The 18,688-nt window shown below is 41.2% G+C and overlaps 1 protein-coding gene across 1 annotated transcript in view; it reads left to right on the forward strand.

Moving 5' to 3' along the window:
- The window catches only part of LOC127911922 (uncharacterized), a 36,088-nt gene extending 23,454 nt beyond the window's left edge, over nucleotides 1-12,634 (forward strand). The window contains exon 3 of the mRNA XM_052479972.1: nucleotides 12,580-12,634. Coding sequence (XP_052335932.1) covers nucleotides 12,580-12,634 — 55 coding nt within the window. The remainder of the gene's footprint in view (nucleotides 1-12,579) is intronic.
- Nucleotides 12,635-18,688: the final 6,054 nt, after the last annotated feature.

Consider the following 18,688-nt stretch of genomic DNA (forward strand, 5'->3'; position numbering starts at 1 on the left):
CTTCCTCCTCACTATTAAAACACATTAAACACTTCCTCCTCACTATTAAAACACATTAAACACTTCCTCCTCACTATTAAAACACATTAAACACTTCCTCCTCACTATTAAAACACATTAAACACTTCCTCCTCACTATTAAAACACATTAAACACTTCCTCCTCACTATTAAAACACATTAAACACTTCCTCCTCACTATTAAAACACATTAAACACTTCCTCCTCACTATTAAAACACATTAAAACACATTCCTTCCTCCTCACTATTAAAACACATTAAACACTTCCTCCTCACTATTAAAACACATTAAACACTTCCTCCTCACTATTAAAACACATTAATCACTTAAAAAACACACTTCCTCCTCACTATTAAAACACATTAAACACTTCCTCCTCACTATTAAAACACATTAAACACTTCCTCCTCACTACACATTAAACACTTCCTCCTCACTATTAAAACATTAAACACTTCACATTAAAAACACATTAAACTCCTCCTCACTAATTAAACACATTATTAAACACTTCCTCCTCACTATTAAAACACATTAAACACTTCCTCCTCACTATTAAAACACATTAAACACTTCCTCCTCACTATTAAAACACATTAAACACTTCCTCCTCACTATTAAAACACATTAAACACTTCCTCCTCTCTATTAAAACACATTAAACACTTCCTCCTCTCTATTAAAACACATTAAACACTTCCTCCTCACTATTAAAACACATTAAACACTTCCTCCTCACTATTAAAACACATTAAACACTTCCTCCTCACTATTAAAACACACATTAAAAACACTTCCTCCTATTAAAACACATTAAACACTTCCTCCTCATTAAAACACACATTAAACACTTCCTCCTCACTATTAAAACACATTAAACACTTCCTCCTCACTATTAAAACACAACACTTCCTCCTCACTATTAAACACTTCCTCCTCACTATTAAAACACATTAAACACTTCCTCCTCACTATTAAAACACATTAAACACTTCCTCCTCACTATTAAAACACATTAAACACTTCCTCCTCACTATTAAAACACATTAAACACTTCCTCCTCCTCTATTAAAACACATTAAACACTTCCTCCTCATATTAAAACACATTAAACACTTCCTCCTCACTATTAAAACACATTAAACACTTCCTCCTCACTATTAAAACACATTAAACACTTCCTCCTCACTATTAAAACACATTAAACACTTCCTCCTCTCTATTAAAACACATTAAACATTAAAAAACACATTCCTCCTCTCTATTAAAACACATTAAACACTTCCTCCTCACTATTAAAACACATTAAACACTTCCTCCTCACTATTAAAACACATTAAACACTTCCTCCTCACTAAACACTTAAAACACACATTAAACACTTCCTCCTCACTATTAAAACACATTAAACACTTCCTCCTCACTATTAAAACACATTAAACACTTCCTCCTCACTATTAAAACACATTAAACACTTCCTCCTCTCTATTAAAACACATTAAACACTTCCTCCTCACTATTAAAACACACATTAAACACTTCCTCATCTCTATTAAAACACATTAAACACTTCCTCCTCTCTATTAAAACACATTAAACACTTCCTCCTCACTATTAAAACACATTAAACACTTCCTCCTCACTATTAAAACACATTAAACACTTCCTCCTCACTATTAAAACACATTAAACACTTCCTCCTCACTATTAAAACACACATTAAACACTTCCTCCTCACTATTAAAACACACATTAAACACTTCCTCCTCACTATTAAAACACACATTAAACACTTCCTCCTCACTATTAAAACACACATTAAACACTTCCTCCTCTCTATTAAAACACACATTAAACACTTCCTCCTCTCTATTAAAACACATTAAACACTTCCTCCTCACTATTAAAACACATTAAACACTTCCTCCTCTCTATTAAAACACATTAAACACTTCCTCCTCTCTATTAAAACACACATTAAACACTTCCTCCTCTCTATTAAAACACATTAAACACTTCCTCCTCTCTATTAAAACACATTAAACACTTCCTCCTCTCTATTAAAACACACATTAAACACTTCCTCCTCTCTATTAAAACACATTAATCACTTCCTCCTCACTATTAAAACACACATTAAACACTTCCTCCTCTCTATTAAAACACATTAAACACTTCCTCCTCTCTATTAAAACACATTAAACACTTCCTCCTCACTATTAAAACACATTAAACACTTCCTCCTCTCTATTAAAACACATTAAACACTTCCTCCTCTCTATTAAAACACACAAACACTTCCTCCTCACTATTAAAACACATTAAACACTTCCTCCTCTCTATTAAAACACATTAAACACTTCCTCCTCACTATTAAAACACACATTAAACACTTCCTCCTCACTATTAAAACACACATTAAACACTTCCTCCTCACTATTAAAACACACATTAAACACTTCCTCCTCACTATTAAAACACACATTAAACACTTCCTCCTCTCTATTAAAACACACATTAAACACTTCCTCCTCTCTATTAAAACACACATTAAACACTTCCTCCTCTCTATTAAAACACATTAAACACTTCCTCCTCTCTATTAAAACACATTAAACACTTCCTCCTCACTATTAAAACACACATTAAACACTTCCTCCTCACTATTAAAACACATTAATCACTTCCTCCTCACTATTAAAACACATTAAACACTTCCTCCTCACTATTAAAACACACATTAAACACTTCCTCCTCACTATTAAAACACATTAATCACTTCCTCCTCACTATTAAAACACACATTAAACACTTCCTCCTCTCTATTAAAACACACATTAAACACTTCCTCCTCTCTATTAAAACACATTAATCACTTCCTCCTCTCTATTAAAACACATTAAACACTTCCTCCTCTCTATTAAAACACATTAAACACTTCCTCCTCACTATTAAAACACATTAAACACTTCCTCCTCTCTATTAAAACACATTAAACACTTCCTCCTCACTATTAAAACACACATTAAACACTTCCTCCTCACTATTAAAACACATTAATCACTTCCTCCTCACTATTAAAACACATTAAACACTTCCTCCTCACTATTAAAACACACATTAAACACTTCCTCCTCTCTATTAAAACACATTAAACACTTCCTCCTCACTATTAAAAGACACATTAATCACTTCCTCCTCTCTATTAAAACACATTAATCACTTCCTCCTCACTATTAAAACACATTAAACACTTCCTCCTCACTATTAAAACACACATTAAACACTTCCTCCTCACTATTAAAACACATTAATCACTTCCTCCTCACTATTAAAAACATTAAACACTTCCTCCTCACTATTAAAACACATTAAACACTTCCTCCTCACTATTAAAACACACATTAAACACTTCCTCCTCTCTATTAAAACACATTAATCACTTCCTCCTCACTATTAAAACACATTAAACACTTCCTCCTCACTATTAAAACACATTAAACACTTCCTCCTCACTATTAAAACACATTAAACACTTCCTCCTCACTATTAAAACAATGACATAAACACATTAAACACTTCCTCCTCTCTATTAAAACACATTAAACACTTCCTCCTCACTATTAAAACACATTAAACACTTCCTCCTCACTATTAAAACACATTAAACACTTCCTCCTCTCTATTAAAACACATTAATCACTTCCTCCTCTCTATTAAAACACATTAATCACTTCATCCTCTCTATTAAAACACATTAAACACTTCCTCCTCACTATTAAAACACATTAAACACTTCCTCCTCACTATTAAAACACATTAAACACTTCCTCCTCACTATTAAAAAAAAAAAAAAAACACACATTAAACACTTCCTCCTCACTATTAAAACACATTAATCACTTCCTCCTCTCTATTAAAACACACATTAAACACTTTCTCCTCTCTATTAAAACACACATTAAACACTTCCTCCTCACTATTAAAACACATTAAACACTTCCTCATCTCTATTAAAACACACATTAATCACTTCCTCCTCTCTATTAAAACACATTAAACACTTCCTCCTCTCTATTAAAACACACATTAAACACTTCCTCCTCTCTATTAAAACACACATTAAACACTTCCTCCTCACTATTAAAACACATTAAACACTTCCTCCTCACTATTAAAACACACATTAAACACTTCCTCCTCTCTATTAAAACACATTAAACACTTCCTCCTCTCTATTAAAACACACATTAAACACTTCCTCCTCTCTATTAAAACACACATTAAACACTTCCTCCTCTCTATTAAAACACATTAAACACTTCCTCCTCTCTATTAAAACACACATTAAACACTTCCTCCTCTCTATTAAAACACACATTAAACACTTCCTCCTCTCTATTAAAACACACATTAAACACTTCCTCCTCACTATTAAAACACACATTAAACACTTCCTCCTCACCATTAAAACACACATTAAACATATGGCACTGTTTGTTTACATTTACATTTAAGTCATTTAGCAGACGCTCTTATCCAGAGCGACTTACAAATTGGTGCATTCACCAAGTGCATTCACCAAGTGTTTTATTACCAATTTAAAATGGGAGGTTCCAATTGGGTGATTTTAAAACTCCCTTAAAACTGTGTGGACATCACCTCCTACATACCAGGGTTACAGTGAGTGGATATCACCTCCTTACATACCAGGGTTACAGTGTGTGGACATCACCTCCTACATACCAGGGTTACAGTGTGTGGATATCACCTCCTACATACCAGGGTTACAGTGTGTGGACATCACCTCCTACATACCAGGGTTACAGTGAGTGGATATCACCTCCTACATACCAGGGTTACAGTGTGTGGATATCACCTCCTACATACCAGGGTTACAGTGTACACACACTGTCTCATATAGTCTGATATAGACTGACTGATATAGACAGCCTGATATTGACTGATGCAGACTGACTAATGCAGACTGATTAATATAGACAGCCTGATATTGACTGATGCAGACTGACTAATGCAGACTGATTAATATAGACTGACTGATATAGACTGGTGCATACTGACTCATTTAGAAAGAAATAGACTGACTGATATAGTCTGATGCATACTGACTAATATAGACTGACTGATATAGACTGATGTACACTGACTAATATAGACTGACTGATATAGACTGATGCAGACCGACTGATATAGACTGACTGATAAATCAAACCAAATCAAATGTATTTGTCACATACACATGGTTAGCAGATGTTAATTCGAGTGTAGCGAAATGCTTGTGCTTCTAGTTCCGACAATGCAGTAATAACCAACGAGTAATCTAACTAACAATTCCAAAACTACTATCTTATACACACAAGTGTAAAGATTTAAAGAATATGTACATAAAGATATATGAATGAGTGATGGTACAGAGCGCCATAGACATATGTGTGTAACAACGTTCTTCTGTTGAATGAAGAGTGGACCAAAATGTGGCGTGGTGGTTATTCATGTTCTTTAATGAAACATGAACGATACATGAAATAACTAAATATACAAAACAACAAACGAAACGAGAAAATCTATACAGCCTATCTTGTGACAACAAACACAGAGAGAGGAACAATCACCCACCAAACACACAGTGAAACCCAGGCTACCTAAATATGGTTCCCAATCAGAGACAACGAGAATCACCTGACTCTGATTGAGAACCGCCTCAGGCAGCCAACCTATGCTAGACACCCCTACTCAGCCGCAATCCCAATGCCTACTAAAACCCCAATAAGAACACAACAAAATAAACCCATGTCACACCCTGGCCTGACCAAATAAATATATAAACAAAAAATACTAAGACCAGGGCGTGACAGAGTGATGGTACAGAGCGGCATAGGCAAGATGCAGTAGATGGTATCGAGTACAGTATATACATATGAGATGAGTATGTAAACAAAGTGGCATAGTTCAAAGTGGCTAGTGATACATGTATTACATAAAGATGCAGTAGATGATATAGAGTACAGTATATACGTATAAATATGAGATGAATAATGTAATGTATGTAAACATTATATTAAGTAGCATTTTTAAAGTGGCTAGTGATATATTTTACATAATTTCCCATCAATTCCCATTATTAAAGTGGCTGGAGTTGAGTCAGTGTGTTGGCAGCAGCCACTCAATGTTAGTGGTGGCTGTTTAACAGTCTGATGGCCTTGAGATAGAAGCTGTTTTTAGTCTCTCGGTCCCAGCTTTGATGCACCTGTACTGACCTCACCTTCTGGATGACAGCGGGGTGAACAGGCAGTGGCTCGGTGGTTGATGTCCTTGATGATCTTTATGGCCTTCCTGTGACATCGGGTGGTGTAGGTGTCCTGGAGGGCAGGTAGTTTGCCCCCGGTGATGCATTGTGCAGACCTCACTACCCTCTGGAGAGCCTTACGGTTGTGGGCGGAGCAGTTGCCGTACCAGGCGGTGATACAGCCCGACAGGATGCTCTCGATTGTGCATCTGTAGAAGTTTGTGAGTGCTTTTGGTGACAAGCCGAATTTCTTCAGCCTCCTGAGGTTGAAGAGGCGCTGCTGCGCCTTCTTCATGATGCTGTCTGTGTGGGTGGATGTGTATGCCGAGGAACTTAAAACTTTCTACCCTCTCCACTATTGTCCCATCGATGTGGATAGGGGGGTGTTCCCTCTGCTGTTTCCTGAAGTCCACAATCATCTCCTTAGTTTTGTTGACGTTGAGTGTGAGGACACACCACACTCCGAGGGCCCTCACCTCCTCCCTGTAGGCCGTCTCGTCGTTGTTGGTAATCAAGCCTACCACTGTTGTGTCGTCCGCAAACTTGATGATTGAGTTGGAGGCGTGCGTGGCCACGCAGTCGTGGGTGAACAGGGAGTACAGGAGAGGGCTCAGAACGCACCCTTGTGGGGCCCCAGTGTTGAGGATCAGCGGGGTGGAGATGTTGTTACCTACCCTCACCACCTGGGGGCGGCCCGTCAGGAAGACCAGTACCCAGTTGCACAGGGCGGGGTCGAGACCCAGGGTCTCGAACTTGATGACTAGTTTGGAGGGTACTATGGTGTCAAATGCTGAGCTGTAATCGATGAACAGCATTCTCACCTCTTGTCCAGATGCGTTAGGGCAGTGTGCAGTGTAGTTGAGATTGCATCATCTGTGGACCTATTTGGGCAGTAAGCAAATTGGAGTGGGTCTAGGGTGTCAGGTAGGGTGGAGGTGATATGATATAGACTAACTGACTAACTGAAATAGACTGACTGGTATAGACTGATATAGACGGACGGATATAGACTAACTGTTATAGACTAACTGATATAGACTGACTGATATAGACTAACTGATATAGACTGATATAGACGGACTGATATAGACTAACTGATATAAGCTGATATAGACTGACTGATATGAACAAATATAGCCTGACTAATATATACTGATATAGATAGACTGATATGGATGCCCTGGTATAGACTGATATGGATGCCCTGGTATAGACTGATATGGACTGACTGATTTCGACTGATATACAGAGATAATGACTGATATACAGTTGAAGTCGGAAGTTTACATACACTCAAGTTGGAGTCATTAAAACTCGTTTTTCAACCACTCCACACATTTCTTGTGAACAAACTATAGTTCTCGCAAGTCGGTTAGGACATCTACTTTGTGTATGAAACTTTTCCAACAATTGTTTACAGACAGATTATTTCACATATAATTCACTGTATCACAATTCCAGTGGGTCAGGAATTTACATACACTAAGTTGACTGTACCTTTAAACAGCTTGGAAAATTCCAGAAAATGATGTTATGGCTTTAGAAGCTTCTAATAAGCTAATTCGAATCATTTGAATCAATTGGAGGTGTACATTTACATTACATTTACATTTAAGTCATTTAGCAGACGCTCTTATCCAGAGCGACTTACAAACCTGTGGATGTATTTCAAGGCCTACCTTCAAACTCAGTGCCTCTTTACTTGACATCATGGGAAAATCAAAAGAAATCAGCCAAGACCTCAGAAAAATAATTGTAGACCTCCACAAGTCTGGTTCATCCTTGGGAGTAATTTCCAAACGCCTGAAGGTACCGCGTTCATCTGTACAAACAATAGTACGCAAGTATAAACACCATGGGACCACGCAGCCGTCATACCGCTCAGGAAGGAGACTCATTCTGTCTCCTAGAGATGAACGTACTTTGGTGCAAAAAGTGCAAATCAATCCCAGAACAACAGCAAGGACCTTGTGAAGATGCTGGAGGAATCAGGTACAAAAGTATCTATATCCATAGTAAAAGCGTTGGAGGACCTGAGGACTCATGCCAAATATTTTCAGTCTCCTGAGGGAGAATAAGTTTTGTTGTGCCCTCTTCACAACTGTCTTGGTGTCCCTGAACCATGTAAGGTATGTTCGTTTGTTGGTGATGTGGATGCCAAGGAACTTGAAGCTCTCAACCTGCTCCACTACAGCCCCGTCGATGAGGATGGGGGCGTGCTTGGTCCACCTTTTCCTATAGTCCACAATCATCTCTTTTGTCTTGATCAAAATGAGAGAGAGGTTGTTGTCCTGGCACCACACGGTCAGGACTCTAACCTGCGAATAGGCTCATCGATGTCGGTGATCAGGCCTACCACTGTTGTGTCATCGGCAAACTTAATGATGGTGTTGGAGTCGCGCCTGGCAGTGCAGTCATGAGTGAACAGGGAGTACAGGAGGGGACTGAGCACCCCTGAGGGGTGTTGAGGATCAGCATATCGGATGTGTTGTTACCTCCCCTTACCACCTGGGGGCGGGCCGTCAGGAAGTCCAGGATCCAGTTGCAGAGGGAGGTGTTTAGTCCCATGTTCCTTAACTTAGTGATGAGATTTGAGGGCACTATGGTGTTGAACGCTGAGCTGTAGTCAATGAATAGCATTCTAACGTAGGTGTTCCTTTTGTCCAGGTGTGAAAGGGCAGTGTGGAGTGCAACAAAGATTGCATCATCTGTGGATCTGTTGGGTCGATATGCAAATTGGAGTAGGTGTAGGGTTTCCGGGATAATAGCGTTGATGTGAGCCATGACCAGCCTTTCAAAGCATGTCATTACCACAGACGCGAGTGCTAAGGGTCGGTAGTCATTTAGGCAGTTACCTTAGTGTTCTTGGGTACAGGGATTATGGTGGCCTGTTTTAAACATGTTGTTATTACAGACTCAGACAGGCAGAGGTTGAAAATGTCAATGAAGACACTTGTCAGTTGGTCAGTGGATCCTCAGAGTACACATCCGGATAATCTGTCTGGCCCTGCAGCCGTGTTAATGTAGACCTGTTTAAAGGTATAACTCACATTGGCTCTGGAGAGCGTGATCACACAGTCGTCCGGAACAGCTGGTGCTCTCATGCATGTTTCAGTGTTGCTTGCCTCGATGCGAGCATAGAAGTTATTTAGCTCGTCTGGTAGGCTCTTGTCACTGGGCAGCTCTCAGCTGTGCTTCCATTTATAATCTGTAATGGTTTGCAAGGTTGCTAGATCAAATCCCCGAGCTGACAAGGTAAAAATCTGTCGTTCTGCCCCTGAACAAGTCAGTTAACCCACTGTTCCTAGACCTTCATTGTAAATAAGAATTTGTTCTTAATTAACTGACTTTCAAATAAAGGTAAAATAAATACATAAAACAATGTAATTACCAGAGGCTGCTATTCTATCCTGCCTATACAGTGTATAATCTATTAGCTGTATGTTATTAATGTTTTCGTTCAGCCACGACTCAGTGAAACATAAGATATTACAGTTTTTAATGTCCCGTTGGTAGGATATATGTGCTTTCAGTTTGTCTCATTTATTTTCCAGCGATTGAACGTTTGCTAACAATACTAATGGCAAAATGCAGATTAGATTCGTCGCCTGATCCTCACAAGGCACCCTGATCTCTTTCAGCAAAGTCTCAGTTTCTGTCTCAAGTGAATGATGGGGTTCAGGGCCTGTTTGGGTGTTTGGAGTATATCCTTCCCGTCCAACTCATTAAAGAAAAACTCTTTGTCCAATTCGAGGTGAATAGCCGCTGTTCTGATGTCCAGAAGCCATTTCGGTCATGAGAGACGGTAGCAGCAACAGACTGACTGATATAGACTGAGATACAGTGCCTTGCGAAAGTATTCGGCCCCCTTGAACTTTGCGACCTTTTGCCACATTTCAGGCTTCAAACATAAAGATATAAAACTACATTTTTTGTGAAGAATCAACAACAAGTGGGACACAATTATGAAGTGGAACGACATTTATTGGATATTTCAAACTTTTTAACAAATCAAAAACTGAAAAATTGGGCGTGCAAAATTATTCAGCCCCTTTACTTTCAGTGCAGCAAACTCTCTCCAGAAGTTCAGTGAGGATCTCTGAATGATCCAATGTTGACCTAAATGACTAATGATGATAATGACTAATGATGATAAATACAATCCACCTGTGTGTAATCAAGTCATTTCTTAAATATATCCATAAAAAGTGTTGTTTAAAGTTTGCCACAAGCCACCTGGGAGACACACCAAACATGTGGAAGAAGGTGCTCTGGTCAGATGAAACCAAAATTGAACTTTTTGGCAACAATGCAAAACGCTATGTTTGGCGTAAAAGCAACACAGCTCATCACCCTGAACACACCATCCCCACTGTCAAACGTGGTGGTGGCAGCATCATGGTTTGGGCCTGCTTTTCTTCAGCAGGGACAGGGAAGATGGTTAAAATTGATGGGAAGATGGATGGAGCCAAATACAGGACCATTCTGGAAGAAAACCTGATGGAGTCTGCAAAAGACCTGAGACTGGGATGGAGATTTGTCTTCCAACAAGACAATGATCCAAAACATAAAGCAAAATCTACAATGGAATGGTTCAAAAATAAACATATCCAGGTGTTAGAATGGCCAAGTCAAAGTCCAGACCTGAATCTAATCGAGAATCTGTGGAAAGAACTGAAAACTGCTGTTCACAAATGCTCTCCATCCAACCTCACTGAGCTCGAGCTGTTTTGCAAGGAGGAATTGGGAAAAATGTCAGTCTCTCGATGTGCAAAACTGATAGAGACATACCCCAAGCGACTTACAGCTGTAATCGCAGCAAAGGTGGTGCTACAAAGTATTAACTTAAGGGGGCTGAATAATTTTGCACGCCCAATTTTTCAGTTTTTGATTTGTTAAAAAAGTTTGAAATATCCAATAAATGTCGTTGTACTTCATGATTGTGTCCCACTTGTTGTTGATTCTTCACAAAAAATACAGTTTTATATCTTTATGTTTGAAGCCTGAAATGTGGCAAAAGGTCGCAAAGTTCAAGGGGGCCGAATACTTTCTTAAGGCACTGTATTATGTTTCATGTTTTGTGTTGACCCTAGGAAGAGAAGATGCTGCTTTTGCAACAGATAATGGGGATCCTAATAAAATACCAAATAATAACTCCACTCACTACTTGTAGTCGTATAGTCTGTTTGTTTTTTGTCATGGCAAGCTGAAAACTAGTCTTTTTCTCCATTTCCGCCTGAATGACGTGCCCAAAGTAAACTGCCTGTTGCTCAGGTTCTGAAGCCAGGATATGTATATAATTGGTACCATTGGAAAGAAAACACTTTGAAGGTTGTAGAAATGTTAAAATAATGTAGGAGACTATAACACCATAAATATGGTAGGAGAAAAAAACAAGAATAAAATGGATTTTTGACATTTTTGAATATGGAAATAATAATTTTTAGCTCCCAGGATGCGATTCCTTCCACAGTGTGTCAGCAGTCTATGTTCGAAGTTTCAGGCTTGTCCAAAACGAGTAAGAAGTTTGTTTACCCTCTGGTGGATGATCGAACACAGCTCGAAACGGCGGGTGAACTCCAGGTAGTGGTCCCGAACCGAGTCTGGACTGTTCCAGACCGCGTTAGCCCAGTCCAGAGCCTAGTCTATGTTTGAGGTTTCAGGCTTGTAACTTCCAAAACGAGTAAGAAGTATGAGTTTTAGTACAGGGACACACTCTTGGAAATTCGTGTTTGGGCGCGCGATGAAGACAAGACGCACCTGCTAAAATCGGTTTCCTATTGAACATACTTCTGTCCGTATGAAATATTATAGTTTGATTACATTTTAGGGGATCTGAGGAGTGGATAGAAATGTATTTTAACTTGTTTTAACAAAGTGTAGAGCTGGGACCATATGGTTAACAATCAGAGTAAGATTTTCAAAAAGTAGTTGAATACTTCATCGTTATTTGTGAATTTATGAAACCTGTGGAAAACTGTTTTGATGTAGGACACCGTCCTCAACCAATCACATGGCATGTTTTCACTGTAATGGCTACTGTAAATCAGACAGTGCAGTTAGATTAACAAGAATTTCAGCTTTCAACCAATATAAGACACTATGTATGTACCTAAATGTTTGATATCCATCATTTTTATGATTATTTATTTGAATTGTGCAGCCTCCAGTTTCACCGCAGGAGGGACGCCTATCCCTAAGATTAATGTTCCATTCATTAGCAAGCTAACTAACTTACTCTCTCACTCAGGTGGCACCGCCATGAAGTGCGCATGAGGATGCCCTACAATATTACATGTTTCTAAGTAGTGACAACACTAGGGAGTAGGCAATGTTGAAAAGTAATTTTATTGGTCACACACACATTTTTTAGCAGATGTTGGTTCTGGAGGGCAGGATGCCCCGGTGATGCGTTGGGCAGGAGAGCATCCTGAGGTTGAAGGGGTGCTGCCGGCCCTTCACCACACTGTCTGTGTGGGTGGACCATTTCAGATTGTCAGTGAGGTGTACGCGAGGAACTTAAATCTTTTCACCTTCTCCACTGCTGTCCCATCGATGTTGATCAGTACGTCTCTCTGCTGTTTCCTGAAGTCCACGATCAGCTCCTTTATTTGGTTGACATTGAGGAGAGGTTTCCTGGCGCCACTCCACCAGGGCTGCCCGAGTACCCCCATCTCGATGTTGTTGGTAATCAGGCCTACTACTGTTGTGTTGTCTGCAAAACTTGATGATTGAGATGGAGCGTGCATGGCCACGCAGTCATAGGTGAACAGGGAGTACAGGAGGGGCTGAGCACGCAAACTTTGGTTGTGTTGATAGTCAGCGAGGTCAAATCAAATCAAATGTTATTTGTCACATACACATGGTTAGCAGATGTTAATGCGAGTGTAGCTAAATGCTTGTGCTTCCAGTTCCGACAATGCAGTGATAAGGTGGAGGTGCTGTTCCCTACCTTCACCACCTGGGGCGGCTCATCAGGAAGTCCAGGACCCAGTTGCACAGGGTGGGGTTTTAGACCCAGGGCCCTGAGCTTAGTGATGAGCTTGGAGGCACTATGGTGTTGAAGTCTGAGCTGTAGTCAATTAACAGCATTCTTACATATCAAATCAAATTAAATGTTATTGGTCACATACACGTGTTTAGTAGATGTTATTGGTCACATACCCATGGTTAGTAGATGTTATTGGTCACATACACATGGTTAGTAGATGTTATTGGTCACATACACATGGTTAGTAGATGTTATTGGTCACATACCCATGGTTAGTAGATGTTATTGGTCACATACCCATGGTTAGTAGATGTTATTGGTCACATACACATGGTTAGTAGATGTTATTGGTCACATACCCATGGTTAGTAGATGTTATTGGTCACATACCCATGGTTAGTAGATGTTATTGGTCACATACACATGGTTAGTAGATGTTATTGGTCACATACCCATGGTTAGTAGATGTTATTGGTCACATACACATGGTTAGTAGATGTTATTGGTCACATACCCATGGTTAGTAGATGTTATTGGTCACATACACATGGTTAGTAGATGTTATTGGTCACATACACATGGTTAGTAGATGTTATTGGTCACATACCCATGGTTAGTAGATGTTATTGGTCACATACACATGGTTAGTAGATGTTATTGGTCACATACCCATGGTTAGTAGATGTTATTGGTCACATACACATGGTTAGTAGATGTTATTGGTCACATACACATGGTTAGTAGATGTTATTGGTCACGTACCCATGGTTAGTAGATGTTATTGGTCACATACACATGGTTAGTAGATGTTATTGGTCACATACCCATGGTTAGTAGATGTTATTGGTCACATACCCATGGTTAGTAGATGTTATTGGTCACATACACATGGTTAGTAGATGTTATTGGTCACATACCCATGGTTAGTAGATGTTATTGGTCACATACACATGGTTAGTAGATGTTATTGGTCACATACCCATGGTTAGTAGATGTTATTGGTCACATACACATGGTTAGTAGATGTTATTGGTCACATACACATGGTTAGTAGATGTTATTGGTCACATACCCATGGTTAGTAGATGTTATTGGTCACATACACATGGTTAGTAGATGTTATTGGTCACATACCCATGGTTAGTAGATGTTATTGGTCACATACACATGGTTAGTAGATGTTATTGGTCACATACACATGGTTAGTAGATGTTATTGGTCACATACCCATGGTTAGTAGATGTTATTGGTCACATACACATGGTTAGTAGATGTTATTGGTCACATACCCATGGTTAGTAGATGTTATTGGTCACATACGCATGGTTAGTAGATGTTATTGGTCACATACCCATGGTTAGTAGATGTTATTGGTCACATACCCATGGTTAGTAGATGTTATTGGTCACATACACGTGGTTAGTAGATGTTATTGGTCACATACCCATGGTTAACAGATGTTATTGGTCACATACACAGGGTTAGCAGATGTTATTGGTCACATACGCATGGTTAGTAGATGTTATTGGTCACATACCCATGGTTAGCAGATGTTATTGGTCACATACCCGTGGTTAGTAGATGTTATTGGTCACATACGCATGGTTAGTAGATGTTATTGGTCACATACCCATGGTTAGCAGATGTTATTGGTCACATACGCATGGTTAGTAGATGTTATTGGTCACATACACATGGTTAGTAGATGTTATTGGTCACATACACATGGTTAGCAGATGTTATTGGTCACATACCCATGGTTAGCAGATCTTATTGGTCACATACACGTGTTTATCAGATATTATTGTGGGTGTAGTGAAATGCTTGTGCTTCTAGCTCCAACAGTCCAGTAATATCTAATAAGTAATATTTAACAGTTTCACAACATATGCCCAAAATACACGTAAATCTAAGAAAGGAGGATTAGGAATATACACATATAAACTCAGAAAAAAATAAACGTCCTCTCTGTCAACTACATTTATTTTCAGCAAACTTAATTAACATGTGCAAGAAATTGTATGATCATAACAAGATTCAACAACTGAGACATAAACTGAACAAGTTCCACAGGCATGTGTCTAACAGAAATGGAATAATGTGTCCCTGAACAAAGGGGGGTCAAAATCAAAAGTAACAGTCAGTGTGTGGTGTGGCCACCAGCTGCATTAAGTACTGCAGTGAGTAACAGTCAGTGTGTGGTGTGGCCACCAGCTGCATTAAGTACTGCAGTGCATCTCCACCTCATGAATTGCACCAGATTTGTAAGTTCTTGCTGTGAGATGTTACCCCACTCTTCCACCAAGGCACCTGCAAGTTCCTGGACATTTCTGTGGGGAATGGCCCAAGACCTCACCCTCCGATCCAACAGGTCTCTGACGTGCTCAATGGGATTGAGATCTAGGCTCTTCGCTGGCCATGGCAGAACACTGACATTCCTGTCTTGCTGGAAATCATGCACAGAACAAGCAGTATGGCTGGTGGCATTGTCATGCTGGAGGGTCATGTCAGGATGAGCCTGCAGGAAGGGTACCACATGAGGGAGGAGGATGTCTTCCTGTAACACACAGCGTTGAGATTGCCTGCAATGACAACAAGCTCAGTCCGATGATACTGTGACACACCGCCCTAGACCATGATGGACCCTCCACCTCCAAATCGATCCCGCTCCAGAGTACAGGCCTCTGTATAACGCTCATTCCTTCGACGATAAACGCAAATCCGACTATCACCCCAGGTGAGACAAAACCGCGACTCATCAGTGAAGAGCACTTTTTGTCTGTCGTGTCTGGTCCAGTGACGGTGGGTTTGTACCCATAGGCGACGTTGTTGCCGGTAATGTCTGGTGAGGACCTGCCTTACAACAGGCCTACAATCCCTCAGTCCAGCCTCTCTCAGCCTATTGCGGACAGTCTGAGCACTGATGGAGGGATTGTGCGTTCCTGGTGTAACTCTGGCAGTTGTTGTTGCCATCCTGTACCTGTCCCGCAGGGGTTATGTTCGGATGTACCGATCCTGTGCAGGTGTTGGTACACGTGGTCTGCCACTGCGAGGACGATTAGCTGTCCGTCCTGTCTCCCTGTAGCGCTGCCTTTGGCATCTCACACGTTCACGCATATGAGCAGGGACCCTCTGCATTTTTCTTTGTTGTTTTTCAGAGTCAGTAGAAAGGCCTCTTCAGTGTCCTAACTTTTCATAACTGTGACCTTAATTGCCTACCATCTGTAGACTGTTACATTTACATTTAAGTCATTTAGCAGACGCTCTTATCCAGAGCGACTTACAAATTGGTGCATTCACCTTATGACATCCAGTGGAACACTTTACAATAGTGCATCTAAATCTTAAAGGGGGTGAGAAGGATTACTTATCCTATCCTAGGTATTCCTTAAAGAGGTGGGGTTTCAGGTGTCTCCGGAAGGTGGTGATTGACTCCGCTGTCCTGGCGTCGTGAGGGAGTTTGTTCCACCATTGGGGGCCAGAGCAGCGAACAGTTTTGACTGGGCTGAGCGGGAACTGTACTTCCTCAGTGGTAGGGAGGCGAGCAGGCCAGAGGTGGATGAACGCAGTGCCCTTGTTTGGGTGTAGGGCCTGATCAGAGCCTGGAGGTACTGAGGTGCCGTTCCCCTCACAGCTCCGTAGGCAAGCACCATGGTCTTGTAGCGGATGCGAGCTTCAACTGGAAGCCAGTGGAGAGAGCGGAGGAGCGGGGTGACGTGAGAGAACTTGGGAAGGTTGAACACCAGACGGGCTGCGGCGTTCTGGATGAGTTGTAGGGGTTTAATGGCACAGGCAGGGAGCCCAGCCAACAGCGAGTTGCAGTAATCCAGACGGGAGATGACAAGTGCCTGGATTAGGACCTGCGCCGTTTCCTGTGTGAGGCAGGGTCGTACTCTGCGGATGTTGTAGAGCATGAACCTACAGGAACGGGCCACCGCCTTGATGTTAGTTGAGAACGACAGGGTGTTGTCCAGGATCACGCCAAGGTTCTTAGCGCTCTGGGAGGAGGACACAGTGGAGTTGTCAACCGTGATGGCGAGATCATGGAACGGGCAGTCCTTCCCCAGGAGGAAGAGCAGCTCCGTCTTGCCGAGGTTCAGCTTGAGGTGGTGATCCGTCATCCACACTGATATGTCTGCCAGACATGCAGAGATGCGATGAGCCACCTGGTCATCAGAAGGGGAAAGGAGAAGATTAATTGTGTGTCGTCTGCATAGCAATGATAGGAGAGACCATGTGAGGTTATGACAGAGCCAAGTGACTTGGTGTATAGCGAGAATAGGAGAGGGCCTAGAACAGAGCCCTGGGGACACCAGTGGTGAGAGCGCGTGGTGAGGAGACAGATTCTCGCCACGCCACCTGGTAGGAGCGACCTGTCAGGTAGGACGCAATCCAAGCGAGGGCCGCGCCGGAGATGCCCAACTCGGAGAGGGTGGAGAGGAGGATCTGATGGTTCACAGTATCGAAGGCAGCCGATAGGTCTAGAAGGATGAGAGCAGAGGAGAGAGAGTTAGCTTTAGCGGTGCGGAGCGCCTCCGTGATACAGAGAAGAGCAGTCTCAGTTGAATGACTAGTCTTGAAACCTGACTGATTTGGATCAAGAAGGTCATTCTGAGAGAGATAGCGGTAGAGCTGGCCAAGGACGGCACGTTCAAGAGTTTTGGAGACAAAAGAAAGAAGGGATACTGGTCTGTAGTTGTTGACATCGGAGGGATCGAGTGTAGGTTTTTTCAGAAGGGTGCAACTCTCGCTCTCTTGAGGACGGAAGGGACGTAGCCAGTGGTCAGGATGAGTTGATGAGCGAGGTGAGGTAAGGGAGAAGGTCTCCGGAAATGGTCTGGAGAAGAGAGGAGGGGATAGGGTCAAGCGGGCAGGTTGTTGGGAGGCCGGCCGTCACAAGACGCGAGATTTCATCTGGAGAGAGAGGGAGAAAGAGGTCAGAGCACAGGGTAGGGCAGTGTGAGCAGAACCAGCGGTGTCGTTTGACTTAGCAAACGAGGATCGGATGTCGTCGACCTTCTTTTCAAAATGGTTGACGAAGTCATCTGCAGAGAGGGAGGGGGGGATTCAGGAGGGAGGAGAAGGTGGCAAAGAGCTTCCTAGGGTTAGAGGCAGAAGCTTGGAATTTAGAGTGGTAGAAAGTGGCTTTAGCAGCAGAGACAGAAGTAGTGTCTTAACGACCGTTCCACAGGTGCATGTTCATTAATTGTTTATGGTTCATTGAACAAGCATGGGAAACAGTGTTTAAACCCTTTACAATGAAGATCTGTGAAGTTATTTGGATTTTTACGAATTATCTTTGAAAGACAAGGTCCTGAAAAAGGGACGTTTCTTTTTTGCTGAGTTTATGTCAGAGGGTATTGGACTA

The sequence above is a fragment of the Oncorhynchus keta genome, chromosome 25 (genome assembly GCF_023373465.1).
Source record: "Oncorhynchus keta strain PuntledgeMale-10-30-2019 chromosome 25, Oket_V2, whole genome shotgun sequence".
Taxonomy (NCBI): Eukaryota; Metazoa; Chordata; class Actinopteri; order Salmoniformes; family Salmonidae; genus Oncorhynchus; species Oncorhynchus keta.